This window comes from Carcharhinus amblyrhynchos, chromosome 8, assembly GCF_965287045.1.
Source record: "Carcharhinus amblyrhynchos chromosome 8, sCarAmb.v2.hapA, whole genome shotgun sequence".
In the NCBI taxonomy this organism is placed as follows: domain Eukaryota; kingdom Metazoa; phylum Chordata; class Chondrichthyes; order Carcharhiniformes; family Carcharhinidae; genus Carcharhinus; species Carcharhinus amblyrhynchos.
In genome coordinates, this window is record NC_137331.1 from 7,428,460 (window position 1) to 7,441,772 (window position 13,313).

The following is a 13,313-nucleotide window of genomic DNA, read 5'->3' on the forward strand; positions in this document are numbered from 1 at the left end:
AGGCAAATGGAATTTTGTCCTTTATTGCCAGAGGGATGGAGTTTAAAGAGAGATTATGTTATAGCTGTCTCAGGTGCTGGTGAGGCAACACTAGGAGTACTGTGTACAGTTTTGGTCTCCTTACTTGAGAAAGGATTGACGAGCACCAGTGGGAGCGCAGAGGAGATTCACTAGGTTGATTCTGGAGTTGAGAAGGTTGGCTTATGAGGAGAGTCTAACTCAACTGGGTCTATACTCATTGGAATTCAGAAGAATGAGGGGGTATCTTACAGAGCCATATAAGATAATGAAGGGAATAGAAGCAGGGAAGTTGTTTGCACTGCTGGGTGAAACTAGAACCGGGGCAGGGGGGGGGCATAGTCTCAAAATAAGGGGGAGCAGATTTAGGACTGAGTTGAGGAGGAACTTCTTCACACAAAGGGTTGTGAATCTGTGGGATTCCCTGCCCAGTGAAGCAGTTGAGGCTACCTCATTGAATGTTTTTAAGGCAAGGATAGATACATTTTTGAACAGTAAAGGAATTAAGGGTTGTGGTGAGCAGGTGGGTTAATGGAGCTGAGTCCACGAGAAGATCAGCCATGATCTTATTAAATGACGGAACAGGCTCGAGGGGCTGGATGGCCTACTCTTGCTCCTATTTCTTATGTTCTTATTTTCTTTACCACTATCACACATTGGCGTATCCATGGTACGGTGATACAGTGGTTAGCACTGCTGCCTCGCAATGCCAAGGACCCAGGTTCAATTCCGTCCTTGGATGGCTGTCTGTGTGGAGTTTGCACATTCTCCTCTTATCTGTGTGAGTTTCCTCTGAGTGCCCTGGTTTCCTCCCACACTCTAAAGTTATGCAGGTTCGGTGGATTGGCTGTGTTAAATAACCCTTAGAGTCCCAAGATGTGTACGTTAGGGGGATTAGTGGGGTAAATGCATAGGGTTACAGGGATGGGGTGGGTAGTGAGCCTGGGTAAAGATGCTCTGTCTGAGGGGTGGGGCAGACTCAATGGGCCAAATGGCCTCATTCTGCCCAGTGAAGATTCTATGATTCAGTGATTAATCTCCAGTGTCCTAGATGCCTCTCCTGTGTTGTATCCTGTAATTCCCTTTCCCAGATATCATTACCTTGCAGTTTCCCCATCAAACAACATCTGTCACTTGTATAGATTAGGGATTCCCTGCTTTGTTTCACTGAGTTATCTTCTGCTTCTTCTTTCCAATCATTAGACTGAATGGACCATTTCAAGCCCTAACTCCATCATTAAGTGGTTACCTAACTGCTAATAAATCCACGTGAATCCCTGGAATGTCCAAGGATCCTTTCACTCCATTCCCACGCAGTTTCATCACCAGCAGCTTTCTGTTCCAATCAATGTCTGATCTATTCCATGTTCACACACACACACACACACACACACACACACACACACACACACACACACACACACACACACACACACACACACTCTACCACCTTATGGACTATCTGCTCATAGATGTGCAAAGTCCCAAAGATGTGCGGGTTAGATGGATTGGCCGTGCTAAATTGCCCCTTAGCATCAAGGAGACGAGCAAGGGTAAATTCATGGAGTTATGGGGATAGGGCTTGGGTAGGATTGTGGTCGGTGCAGACTCGATGGGCCAAATGGCCTCCTTCTCCAGTGTAGGGTTTCTATGATTCACGCGTCACTGTGTGAAAAGACGTATGAAAATCTAACTATGGGGGGGCATGTTTAACTTTGGCCCTAGCCGGGGGGGGGGGTGAGGTCATCTGCCCAAAAGTCACACAGTAAGAAGTCTGACAACACCAGGTTAAAGTCCAACCGATTTATTTGATAGTAAACTCACAAGCTTACGAGGTTTCCCTCTTCGTCATTTGAAACCTAAGGAAACCTCAAAAGCTCGTGAGTTTACTACCAAATAAATCGGTTGGACTTTAACCTGGTGTTGCCAGACTTCTGACTATGTTTACCCCAGTCCAACGCCGGCATCTCCACATCAAAAGTCACATGAGCAGTGCCTGAGCTGTTATTATGTCTCAGACTGCCACCATGCTGCATTGCGACTGTTGTTCGCCACATTGGGAGGGAGAACTGATCCTGAATTGAAAAGAATGGGAAGATGCCATTGTTCTGGGGGTGCCTCGAGCAGCATTCATGATCCTTTGCTCCCCACACAAAAGATCATTCTCAAAAAACATCCTTGGTTGGAATATCTGCCAGTGGTCCCTTAAATGTTCCTGGTTAGGCCATTCAATGCCTGATTCAACTGAAAGTGTTGTGTGCTTTGTCTATTTGCACATCAAAATGACAATCAATGTTCTACAATCAGGCCCCTAGCACGCAGGTTTAGACACCTTTCTGTCTGGGTGGGCGTGCTGGACCTTCATGCCTGAAAATTGAATCAGGTAGACCTTGGGATCAGAGGGAACGTCCAATATACTGACCCGATGATTGGCGTCTATCTACCTATTTCACAAGTAGTTGCGGGTGAGCAGAAGTTGAAAATGATCCCTGTGCTGGGGCAGTACGGTGGCACAGTGGCTAGCACTGCTATCTCACAGACCCGGGTTCAATTCCGGCCTTGGGTGTCTTGTCTGTGTGGAGTTTGTACATTCTCCCCGTGTCAGCGTGGGTTTCCTCCCACAGTCCAAAGATGTGTGGGGTTAGGTTGATTGGCCGTGCTAAATGTCAGGGAGACGAGCAGAATAAATACATGGGGTTACGGGAACAGGGCCTGGGTGGGATTGTTAACGGTGCTGGGTCGATGGGCTGAAAGGCCTTTCTCGGCACTGTAGGGATTCTATACGCTTCTAGCTTCTAGTGTATAGAATCGCTAGAGTGCAGGAAGAGCACGTACAATAGTGTAGCTTGAGTTTTCCCTCAAGCTACATTATTGATTTGGAGAAAAGAAAATTCCACAATAAGAACCTCTGTGATGGTGCATCCAAATCCAAACATTGACCCTGTCGTGTAGTGCGCTCTTTGTTGCAATAATCACCTTCTGGACAATGACTGAGATAAATCAAACACTTACAGGCAAGCCATCTTTTCCAGGTGCGCCCTGTAATGAGAAAGTACAGTTAGAAAAAGCCTGTCAGTCCCATTGAAAGTACACAAAATGTTTCTTTTGGGTCAGCGACACGGTGGTTAAACATTTAAGTTTTGATCAAAGTTCGGATTTCAGCAGAGATTATGGTACCAGGTGAATGCCACAGTAGCAGGTTGTTGGGGAGTTTCGTTCTGGCTCGCTAATATTTGAGTTGGCCACTCAACAGCGCAACCCGTATCAGTTGGCCAACATTCCTGTTGGCAGCCACAAGTCCCCCTGCTGTACACTGCTCTAAAGTAGCATTTTCAATCGTACCTAAAGTTGGCTTGATTGGTGTTAGGATAATTTAACCACAGGGGATTTCTTTTGTCCAAGGTTAGTTAAACAACAGAACAAGCAACACAGCGGCAGGAAAATCCACTACTAATTTACTCACTGGTTCACCATCTTTCCCAGGGGGACCTGCTGGGCCCCTGGGCCCTGCTGGACCTGGCTTTACAGGATCAGCTTCTCCCAGTGTGGGCGAGCCAGGAGCACCAGGGATTCCAGGTTCACCTTTGTCACCCTTGGATCCAGGCAATCCTTGTCCACTTTCACCCTATAGATAAATCAGCAAAAATATTTAAACAAGACAAGACAAACTTAGCAGCAGCAAAGATCGGTTAAAGTTTGATAGGTCAGTAGATTTGCCATACTGTGTTGTATCGCTTGGTATTTCAGAATCATTGAATCAGAGAATGAAACCCCACAGAAACAGGCCTTTTGCTCTCCTGTCTAATCCCACACGCTCACTCCCTCCTCATAACCTCTATGAATTTATGATGGGGAACAAAGGCTGACCAGCTAAATATATACTTTGGTTCTGTCTTCATAAAGGAGGATACTTAGAAATGTTGGGGAACACCAGTTTTAGTGAGAGGGAGGAACTGAAGGAGATCAATATTAGTAGGGAAATGGTGTTGGGAAAATTGATGGGATTGAAGGCCTAAAAATTCCCAGGATCTAATAATCTACATCCCAGAGTACTTAAGGAAATGGCCCGAGAAATAATGGATCCATTGATGGCCATCTTCCAAGACCCTATGGACTCTGGAACATCTCCTACAGATTGAAGGGTAGCTAATGTAACTGCACCATTTAGAAAGGGAGATCGATAAATAGAAAACAGGGAATTATAGGCCAGTCAGCTTGATGTCGGTAGTATATTCTTGAATCCCTTATCAAAGATTTAACAGCAGAGCACATGAAAAATATTGACAGGAGTAAATAGAGTTAACAGGAATTTATGAAAGAGAATCCCATGCTTGACAAATATATTGGAATTCTTCAAGGATGTAACCAGTAGCATTGATGAGGATGAGCATGTGGATGTGGTTTATTTGCACTTTCAGAAGGCTTTCCTAAGAACATAAGAACATAAGAAATAGGAGCAGGAGTAGGCCATCTAGCCCTTCGAGCCTGCCCCGCCATTCAATAAGATCATGGCTGATCTGTTGTGGCTCAGTTCCACTTTCCCGCCCTCTCCCCATAACCCTTAATCCCCTCTCTTATCAAGAACCCATCAACCCGCTTCTTAAAAATATTTAGCGAGGCAGCCTCCACCACTTCAACGGGCAGAGAATTCCAGAGATTCACCACCCTTTGAGTGAAGAAGTTCCTCCTCAACTCCGTTCTAAACCGCCTCCCCTTTATCTTGAGGCTGTGCCCCCTAGTCCTACTGTCTTTTTTGAGCGGGAAGAGTCTCTCCACCTCTATCCTATCCATCCCATTCATCATCTTATACGTCTCAATGAGATCTCCCCTCATTCTTCTAAACTCTAACGAGTACAAGCCTAGTTTATTCAGCCTCTCCTCATAGCTCAACCCCCTCAACTCCGGTATCAGCCTAGTAAACCTCCTCTGCACTCCCTCCAGGGCCAAAATATCCTTGCGCAGGTGCGGCGCCCAAAACTGCACACAGTACTCCAGCTGCGGCCTCACCAATGCCCTATACAGCTGCAGCAAGACCTCCCTACTTTTATATTCAATCCCCCTCGCTATGAAGGCCAGCATCCCATTCGCCTTCCTGACCACCTGCTGCACCTGTAAGCTGGGTTTTTGCGACTCATGCACAAGGACCCCGAGGTCCCTCTGCACCGTCGCCTGCTGCAGTTTTTCGCCACGTAAGTAATAGTCCTTCCTACCATTCTTCCTACCAAAGTGGACCACCTCACACTTGCCAACATTAAATTCCATTTGCCATTTCCTGGCCCATTCGCCCAGCCTATCTAGATCCTTCTGCAGACTCTCCACACCCTCCGCACAATTTGCCTTTCCCCCAATCTTGGTGTCATCAGCAAATTTCGACACTCTACACTCGGTTCCCTCCTCCAGATCATCTATATAAATGGTAAATAGCTTTCAACAAGGTACCATATAAGGGATTAGTGTATAAAATTAAAATTGCACGGGACTGGAGGTATTTATTCATTCAAGGAATGTGGGCTTCGCTGGCGAGGCCAGCGTTCATTGCCCATCCCTAATTGCCCTTGAGAAAGTGGTGATAAGCTACCTTCTTGAACTGCTGCAGTCCACGTGATGCAAGAACGCACACATGTTGTAAAGGAGGCAATTCCAGGGTTTTGACCCAGCGACAGTGAAGGAACGGCAATATATTTCAAAGTCAAGGTGTGGGGCTTGGATATATTGAGATGGCTAGAAAATGGTTGGCAGACAGGAGACAAAGAGTAGGAATAAATGGTTACTTTTCCAAGCGGCAGGCAGTGTCTCGCGAGGATCAGTGCTCGGGTCCCAGCTATTCACAATGTATATTAATGATTTGGGCAAGGGAATTAAATGAAAAGAAAAAGTTAACAAAGGGTCATCTGGACTCAAAACATCAGCTCTTTTCTCTTCTTACAGATGCTGCCAGACCTGCTGAGATTTTCCAGCATTTTCCCTTTTGGGAACTAAATGTAATATCTCCAAATTTGCAGGTGACACAAAGCTCGGTGGGAGGGTGAGCTGTGGGGAGGCTGCAGAGATGTTTCAGTGTGATTTGGACAGGCTTGAGCGAGTGGGCCCATGCATGGGGGGTACAATATAATGGGGATAAATTTGAGGCTATCTATTTTGCTAGCAAAAACAGGAAGGCAGACGAATGGTTATAGATTTGGAGAGGGGAATGTGCAATGAGATCTGAGTGTCCTCGTACACCAGTCGCTGAAAGTAAGCATGCAGATGCAGTAGGCAATGAAGAAGACAAATGGTATGTTGATCTTCGTAGCAAGAATATTCGAGTACAGGAGCAGGGATGTCTTGCTGCAGTTATACAGGGCCTTGGTGAGACTATCCCTGCAATATCGTGTGCAGTTTTGGTCTCCTTATTTGGAGTGAGGATGGAGCGAGTGCAGTGAAGGTTTACCAGACTGATTCCTATCAGGCATGAGGACAGATTGAGTCACTTATGATTATATTGGCTACAGTTTAGAAGAATGAGGTGGAATCTCATAGAAACTGATAAAATTCTGTTGGGACTGGTTAGGGCAGATGCAGGTCGGAGGTTCTCAATGGCAGGGGGGCAGTCCAGAACCAGGCATCGTAGTTTAAGGATAAGGGGTAAACCAGTTAGGATTAAGATAAGGAGAAAGTGTTGAGCCTGTGGAATTCTCTACCACAGAAAGCGGTTGAGGCCAAAACATTGTGCTTTTAAGCAGGAGTCAGCTTTCGCTCTTGGGGCTAAAAGGATCAAAGGAGATGTGGGGAAGAGGTTGCTCGGTTGGTTTCTCAGTTATGATCATAATGAATAACGGAGCAGGCTTGAAGGGCCAAATGGCCTCATGCAGCTTCTAATTTCTATGTTTCATTAAAGGTGATACGACAAGCCCATGATTAAGAGCAGCAGTGTGCAGAATTCTCCTGTGACTTTTCGGGACATTTAATATAAAATAAGACCATGTAGATTCTGCAACAATTGGTATCGCTGTCTTAGTTGCAGAACTGGTCCCTCCAGTCTTTATAACACCTTGAACAGCAAATCCTTCCTTCCTGGTGAATGAATGTTGCTTTGCTAGGTTGCTGATATATTACAAACACCTCACCACGTAGAGGCCCCCTGTGGAAGTGATACCCACTCATTGGGTTCCATTTGCCCAACATCAAGTACAATCAGTGTAGGAGCGCACATTACTTACCTGTGGAAAGGATCTAGAGCAGTGGATAGCCAAGCCTCTGGAATGCCTAAGCTTGGAGTTCAATCAACAGAGCCAGTTAACAAAACAGCTATGACCTTGCCACTGGCTGCCTTCAGGACTAGTCTACTGCTTAGGCAGTCGGTTAGGCAGGAGCTGACTGGGAGGAATCACAGCTCTCAGCTGCACCAGGTTCTGATCACAGGCCAGGATAATTGTTAATGATGCTTGACAAAGACATTTTCTGGCGTTTCATCATAACACTCTCGAGTGTTTATATAAAGCATATCCTCACCGAGGCCGATCTTATTTCTTTGAATGAATTTTTAAGGCAAAACATAAGTCACATTAACTATTGAATAGCTTTCCCGATTGGAGAATCTCAACCATTCTGTACCCGACATGCATGAATAATGGTTCCGCGAGTTGCGACTTTGTTTTTGACAGCTCAGAAATGAAATAAGCCTGCTATGGATTCAGCATTTCCTTGGGTCCTGGGTTTACAGTAATTAATGTTCAAAGGGCCTGTTCAGTTGCATTTAGGAGGATAGCTAATGTTTTATGAACAATAACACAATGAGGACAAAACCTGGGGCAAGCTCCAGAGGCCATTCCAGACCACCAAATGTTGGATTTCTGACTGGTCCAAGGACCCAGACACCTACACCATCCTCACACCAACTTGGGTGAGTCAGAGGGAACAGTATTCCTGCCCATTGCCCAATGCCAAGAGGCCAAAGTCATTGTGAGGCCCTGTTTCTGTGCTGGTAACACACAAACACAGGTCTGTTTCTGTTTAAATTTTGTTTTACTAGTGTCCTAAGTAAGCTTACATTAACACCGCAATGAAGTGATTGTGAAAATCCCCTGGTTGCCACACTCCAGCACCTGTTGGCACACACTGAGGGAGAATTTAGCACAGCCAAGGCACCTCTTTCGGACTGTGGGAGGAAACCAGAGCACCCGGAGGAAACCCAACCAGACATGGAGAGAGTGTGCAAACGGCACACAGATAGTGACCCAAGCCGGGTTCCCTGGCGCTATGAGGCAGCAGTGCTAACCACAGTGCCAACAGGCAAGCTGCACCTAGGGGCAGTTAAAGAGGCTAATAGTTTGAACACAGCTCAAGCCTGAAAGATGTCCTAGCGGAGGCCAGGTAAGGGAAAGGTGGGAGGCTGCGATCACGGGAAGTGGGAATACAAACGAGATAGCACTGGGTCTCTGCAAATTTAACCCTCACCTCCCTGAACCCCAAACAGTCCCACAATGTCCTGTATGAATGGATAGAGTGTGCACGATGCAAGAGTCCCTTCCTAACAGCATGTGCAACAACACCACATGAATTACAATGATTGAAGAAGGCGACTCACCAGCACCTTCTCAAGGACAATTAGGGATGGACAATAAATGCTGGCCCTTTCAGGAATGGCCACATCCCATGAATGAATAAAAAAAAATGCACAAATCACACCCCTCAATACCTCAAAATTGTGATTTGAGTGTAGATATGACAGGGTGTGTCACAAATATGCTTCCACCTTCTAATAGTAGGCAATGATACTCAAGGCTGCAGAGTCATCAATACATGCTGATGGTGTGCGGCAGTATCATAAGAAATAGGAGCAGGAGGAGGCCATCCAGCCCTTCGAGCCTGCCCCGCCATTCAATAAGATCATGGCTGATCTGAAGTGGATCAGTTCCACTTTCCCGCTTTCTCCCCATAACCCTTAATTCCCTTATCCATCAGAAAGTATCGGTAACAAGGAAAGCAGCAGCACAAATCAGGCAACACGGGCTGACTTGGCACAAACATTGGTCCACTTGGTTGTGAGTGCCATCTTTTTCTAACTACAGGGGAAGTGCTGCAACTTTGGAATTGGACCTTTGCCCCAGTTACAGTCAGCTTATGGGAAATCGTTCCATTATTCACTCAGCGTGCGAAACCAACAATTCACTTCCGTTCTGCGTCTCACTCGAGTAATAAAAACCAACGCTTTCAGACGCCAATTCAGCAGGGAGTTTTGGTGGATATTTCCCCGAAAAGCAGCTGTTTGCAATCGTGACCCTGTTGTTCACATCTGTTTGACAGAGTAGTTCCGATTCCGTATCTCGCTAACGAGTCAAAGAAACGCAGGGAAGTAAAACGAGAGGAGGCTGCAAAAGGATGTAGACGGGTTTAGTGACTGACCAAGAAGGAATGCCACAAGATGAAACGTGTAGATGCCCACCTTGGGAGGGAGATTGAGAAAGGTAGAATATTTTTTGATGGAGAGAAATTGGGAGACATTGCTAGTTTGAGGGAACTGGGTGTTCTTGTACAAGAATCACAGAACGTTAACATGCAAGGAATTAGAAAAGCAGATAATAAGTTAGATTTTATGACAGAAGGATTAAAGTGCAGTCTTACTGCAATTGTACAATGCTTTGACGAGGCTGTGTCTGGGTCAGGAGTTTTTACCCACCCTTCGAGATACCAGGGTCCCGCCAAAATAAACGGTAATTAAATGGCCCGCCACACGCACTGGACAGGGGAGACACACCATGGCGGGTCTGTAAAATCCTGACCCTGGATTCTGTGAGCACTTTTAGCCTTCTTATCCAAGGAAGGACGTACCTGAACTTAGAGGGAATGCAGAAAAGGTTTATTAATTCCTGGGGAATTCCTGGAGATTGTTCCATGAAGCGAGATTGAGCAAGAATTTCATGGAATTAACCTGCTCAAAGCTCACACTTAAGAGCTGGATTTTCCAGCTACCCTGCGGCTTGATGGCAGGAAGAGTCACCATTGGCCGCTGGCAACGTCTTCAAGTCCTGCCAATCTCTATGGGATTTTACAAGGCTTTCCCTTCCATTGCTGGGGAACCCACCACATTGTGGAGGGGAGGGAGTGGGGACGAGATCGACTGAAAAATCCTGCCAAACTGGAAGGGCTGGAAATTCCTGTTTGTAAGTTATTATTTTGTTGCTTCCTACAATGCACCTTGCCAAGGAGGCCCAACCTGTCCACTTTGAAGTTAGGTCTGATTCTCTCAGGGACAACTTAATGCTCATTGAAAATTAAAAACTTAGCAAATTCCCAATCATCTCACAGTACAGAGACAGCATCATAAGTAGAGCGCTGAAAAAGTTGTTTGGCTTAACAGAAGGCCAAGAGTATACTTTCTCAGATCAAGGTTTATGTCTGATAATTGAGGTTGACAGTTAGGGTCAGGCAAAAGTGGTATCACTCTTACCCAGACTCAAAGTCAGGGTCCAAGCCACACATTAGAGACGAGAGTTCATAATCTAGGTTGACACTAAAGGGAATGTGCAACATTGACAGAGTTGCCATTTCTTTGATGTGATCAAACCCCTGGATTATTTTCCCCTCGGACATATCAAATCCTTTGGCATTATTTGAAGAAGTTCAGAGGAGTTCCTTTCAGGTCCCTGAGCAAAACCTCTCTCTCAGCTAATGGATGTGAGATTTCAACCCTGAAGCAAGGCAGTGAGGAGGAGGAGAACAGTTTTTGTAATGTGCTTACGGTAATGTTTGCTCAGAATCCACTGAATGGACAGGGAGACAAACGAGCGGCTTAGATGAAGGGATCGAAAGCGGAGCTAAGTGCAACGAGAGGGAGAAAGGTAGCCAAGTGCAAACACTGGAAACAAAGACACAACGGATTTGACTGGCAGCAACTGAAAGGAAAAATAGAAAGTGTAGACAAAGGAGGAGGAAGAAAAATCGAATGTGTGGATGACATTGAGATGTGGACGGATCGGCTGAAGAAAGCCAGAGAAGGAAGATGAGGCCAATGGCTCCACTAAGTTTGTGGTGAAAACAATTGTCAGGCAGTTCAAATATTGCTGTCATGGTGGCGCTATCTCATTGCTGTTTGTGGGAGCTTGCTGCACGCAAATTGATTCCTCTGTTTATTTGTTTGTTTTTTATTCCAATTTAATCAAATCCAGTCCAATTCAGAGTCTCAACAAGTTGGGACATTCCCAATCCAAGCTGACAAGACAGGACTCTCACCTCCCTGTCTTGGGCTTGACCTACATGATCCAAGCTGATTGGAGTCGGTGTGGCTCCTCCTCCAAGGCTTGATCTCATTTGCATCTTAGCCAAAAGCCGTGATGTCGCTTTAAAAAATTGCTTCAGAAGAAGCTGAAATGTAACCTAATGACTTCAACCAAGTGCAGCATGTCCATACTACACTTGACCTTAGCCCAAAAGGCTGAGAAGCGATGCTATTTCCTACACTATAACAACCACTTCTCTTCAAACTGTACTTCATTCACTGTAGAGCACGTTGGGCCTTCAGGTTGTAGAAACACCTCAATGTATTTGTGTCCTTTCTGAGGCACCATGTTCGCCCACTGTTCTATAGCCTGTTACCCTCCTTCAGTAAACCTGCTCTCCTCCCTGTCATTCATTCTCTCTCATTAATTTTCTCCACAGACTCTTTTCCCCCACTCAGCACCTGACTGGAGCTGGCGAAGAGGCACAGTGACATGTCTGATCGTCAACAGCCGCTACCAAAATCTTCATCAGAGAATCCCTACAGGGCAGAGGAGGCCATTTGGCCCATCGTGTCTGCACCAACTCTCTGATAGAGAACCATACCCAGGCCCTCTCCCTGCCCTATCCCCGTAACTCCACACATTTCCCACCACCAATCGCTCGAACATACACACATCTTGGGACATTAAGGGACAATTTACTATGGCCAATCCACCTAATATGCACATCTTTGGAGTGTGGGAGGAAACCCACGCAGACATGAGAGAGCGTACAAACTCCACACCCAAGGCTGGTATTGAACCTGGTCCCTGGAGCTGTGGGGCACTGAGGCTAACCTACTGTGCCACCATGCTCATGATGAGCATTGCCAGTTGAATGTCCTTCGCTGATGCTGGTCCAAGTGTACCCTTTTAACTGGGGTCACCCACGTGGTTGGGGACCAGCACCCACCACTCATGGCCAACTGTCCGGTTCAATTCCACAGAGATCACAAGGGTAGGTTTGCCCGCACTTGCGTCTGCTGAGATTCCCTTCTCGTGTCCTCCTGCAGTAACTGACAGCAGAGGGTGAGCAACAGTGGATGCAAGAATTAACCACTCATTAAATTCGTACGGGATGTAATTAAAGCAGAGGATTCCGCTGCATCTGGCTGCAGATTATCATCAATGCTGCCAGGCAGATGCTCAGAGTTCTCGTTCCGCGGACGTACATTAGGAATTCTATGCATACATCTTCACCAGCGCCATTTTTTATTCATCAAATAGAATTATTTATAATGTAGGAGCTGGATCGGCTTCTGTTGCTGGCTGCAGGGGATTGGGAGGAGTGCAAACAGAACAACTCAGGGCCTTCTTTGCATTGCAATGAACTGTGAGGCTCGACCATTGCATTGGCAAGCTGAGCCTCAGGGTCGCCTTCCTCTGTCCCCAGAGCAACAACGCAATTGCTCGCACTGTCTGGTATCCACAAGCACAATGTGATGTCCAGGAAGATGCACTGATGATTTGAATTGTCTGCCAGAAGATTTCTTCTTTGACCTTCTTTGTCTGCAAGCATTTTTGAAGACAGTGACTAAGGGAATGCTTACGCAATGAGAGACAAGGATGGAAAAGTGTGAGAAAGAAAGTCTTTGCGTTTATATAGCACCATTCACGTCCCAGAGTACCTCTCCACACAGTCACTGGTGTAAAATAGGGAAGTACAGCAGTCAAATAATGCACAGCAAGCTCCCACAAATGGCAATAAAATAAATGAAAAGATTATTATAGTATATAAATGATATTATTATATAAATGATATTATTATATAAATGATATTATTATGATTATTTCATAATAAATGAAAGTGTTTTAGCAATTTGATTTATTATTGTCATGTGTACTGGGATGCGGTGAAAAGCATTTTTTCTTATGTGCTGTACAGGCAAACATATCATTCATAGAGTACAGAGAGCGAAAGAAAAGGAGAGGGTGCAGAGTATAGTTTTGCAGAAACAGTGAAGAGAAAGATCAGCTTAATATAAGCTAGGTCCATTCAAAAGTCTGATGACAGCAGGGACAAAGCTGTTCTCGAGCCGGTTGGTATGTAGTCTCAGA

At 45.7% G+C, this 13,313-nt stretch overlaps 1 protein-coding gene across 1 annotated transcript in view; it reads right to left on the reverse strand.

The window, feature by feature from the left end:
* The window catches only part of LOC145346425 (collagen alpha-1(XV) chain-like), a 198,084-nt gene that overhangs the window by 127,412 nt on the left and 57,359 nt on the right, over nt 1–13,313 (reverse strand). Inside the window, exons 8-9 of the mRNA XM_080193599.1 lie at nt 3,482–3,643; nt 3,031–3,057 (exon numbers count right to left, since the gene is read on the reverse strand). Coding sequence (XP_080049725.1) covers nt 3,031–3,057; nt 3,482–3,643 — 189 coding nt within the window. The remainder of the gene's footprint in view (nt 1–3,030; nt 3,058–3,481; nt 3,644–13,313) is intronic.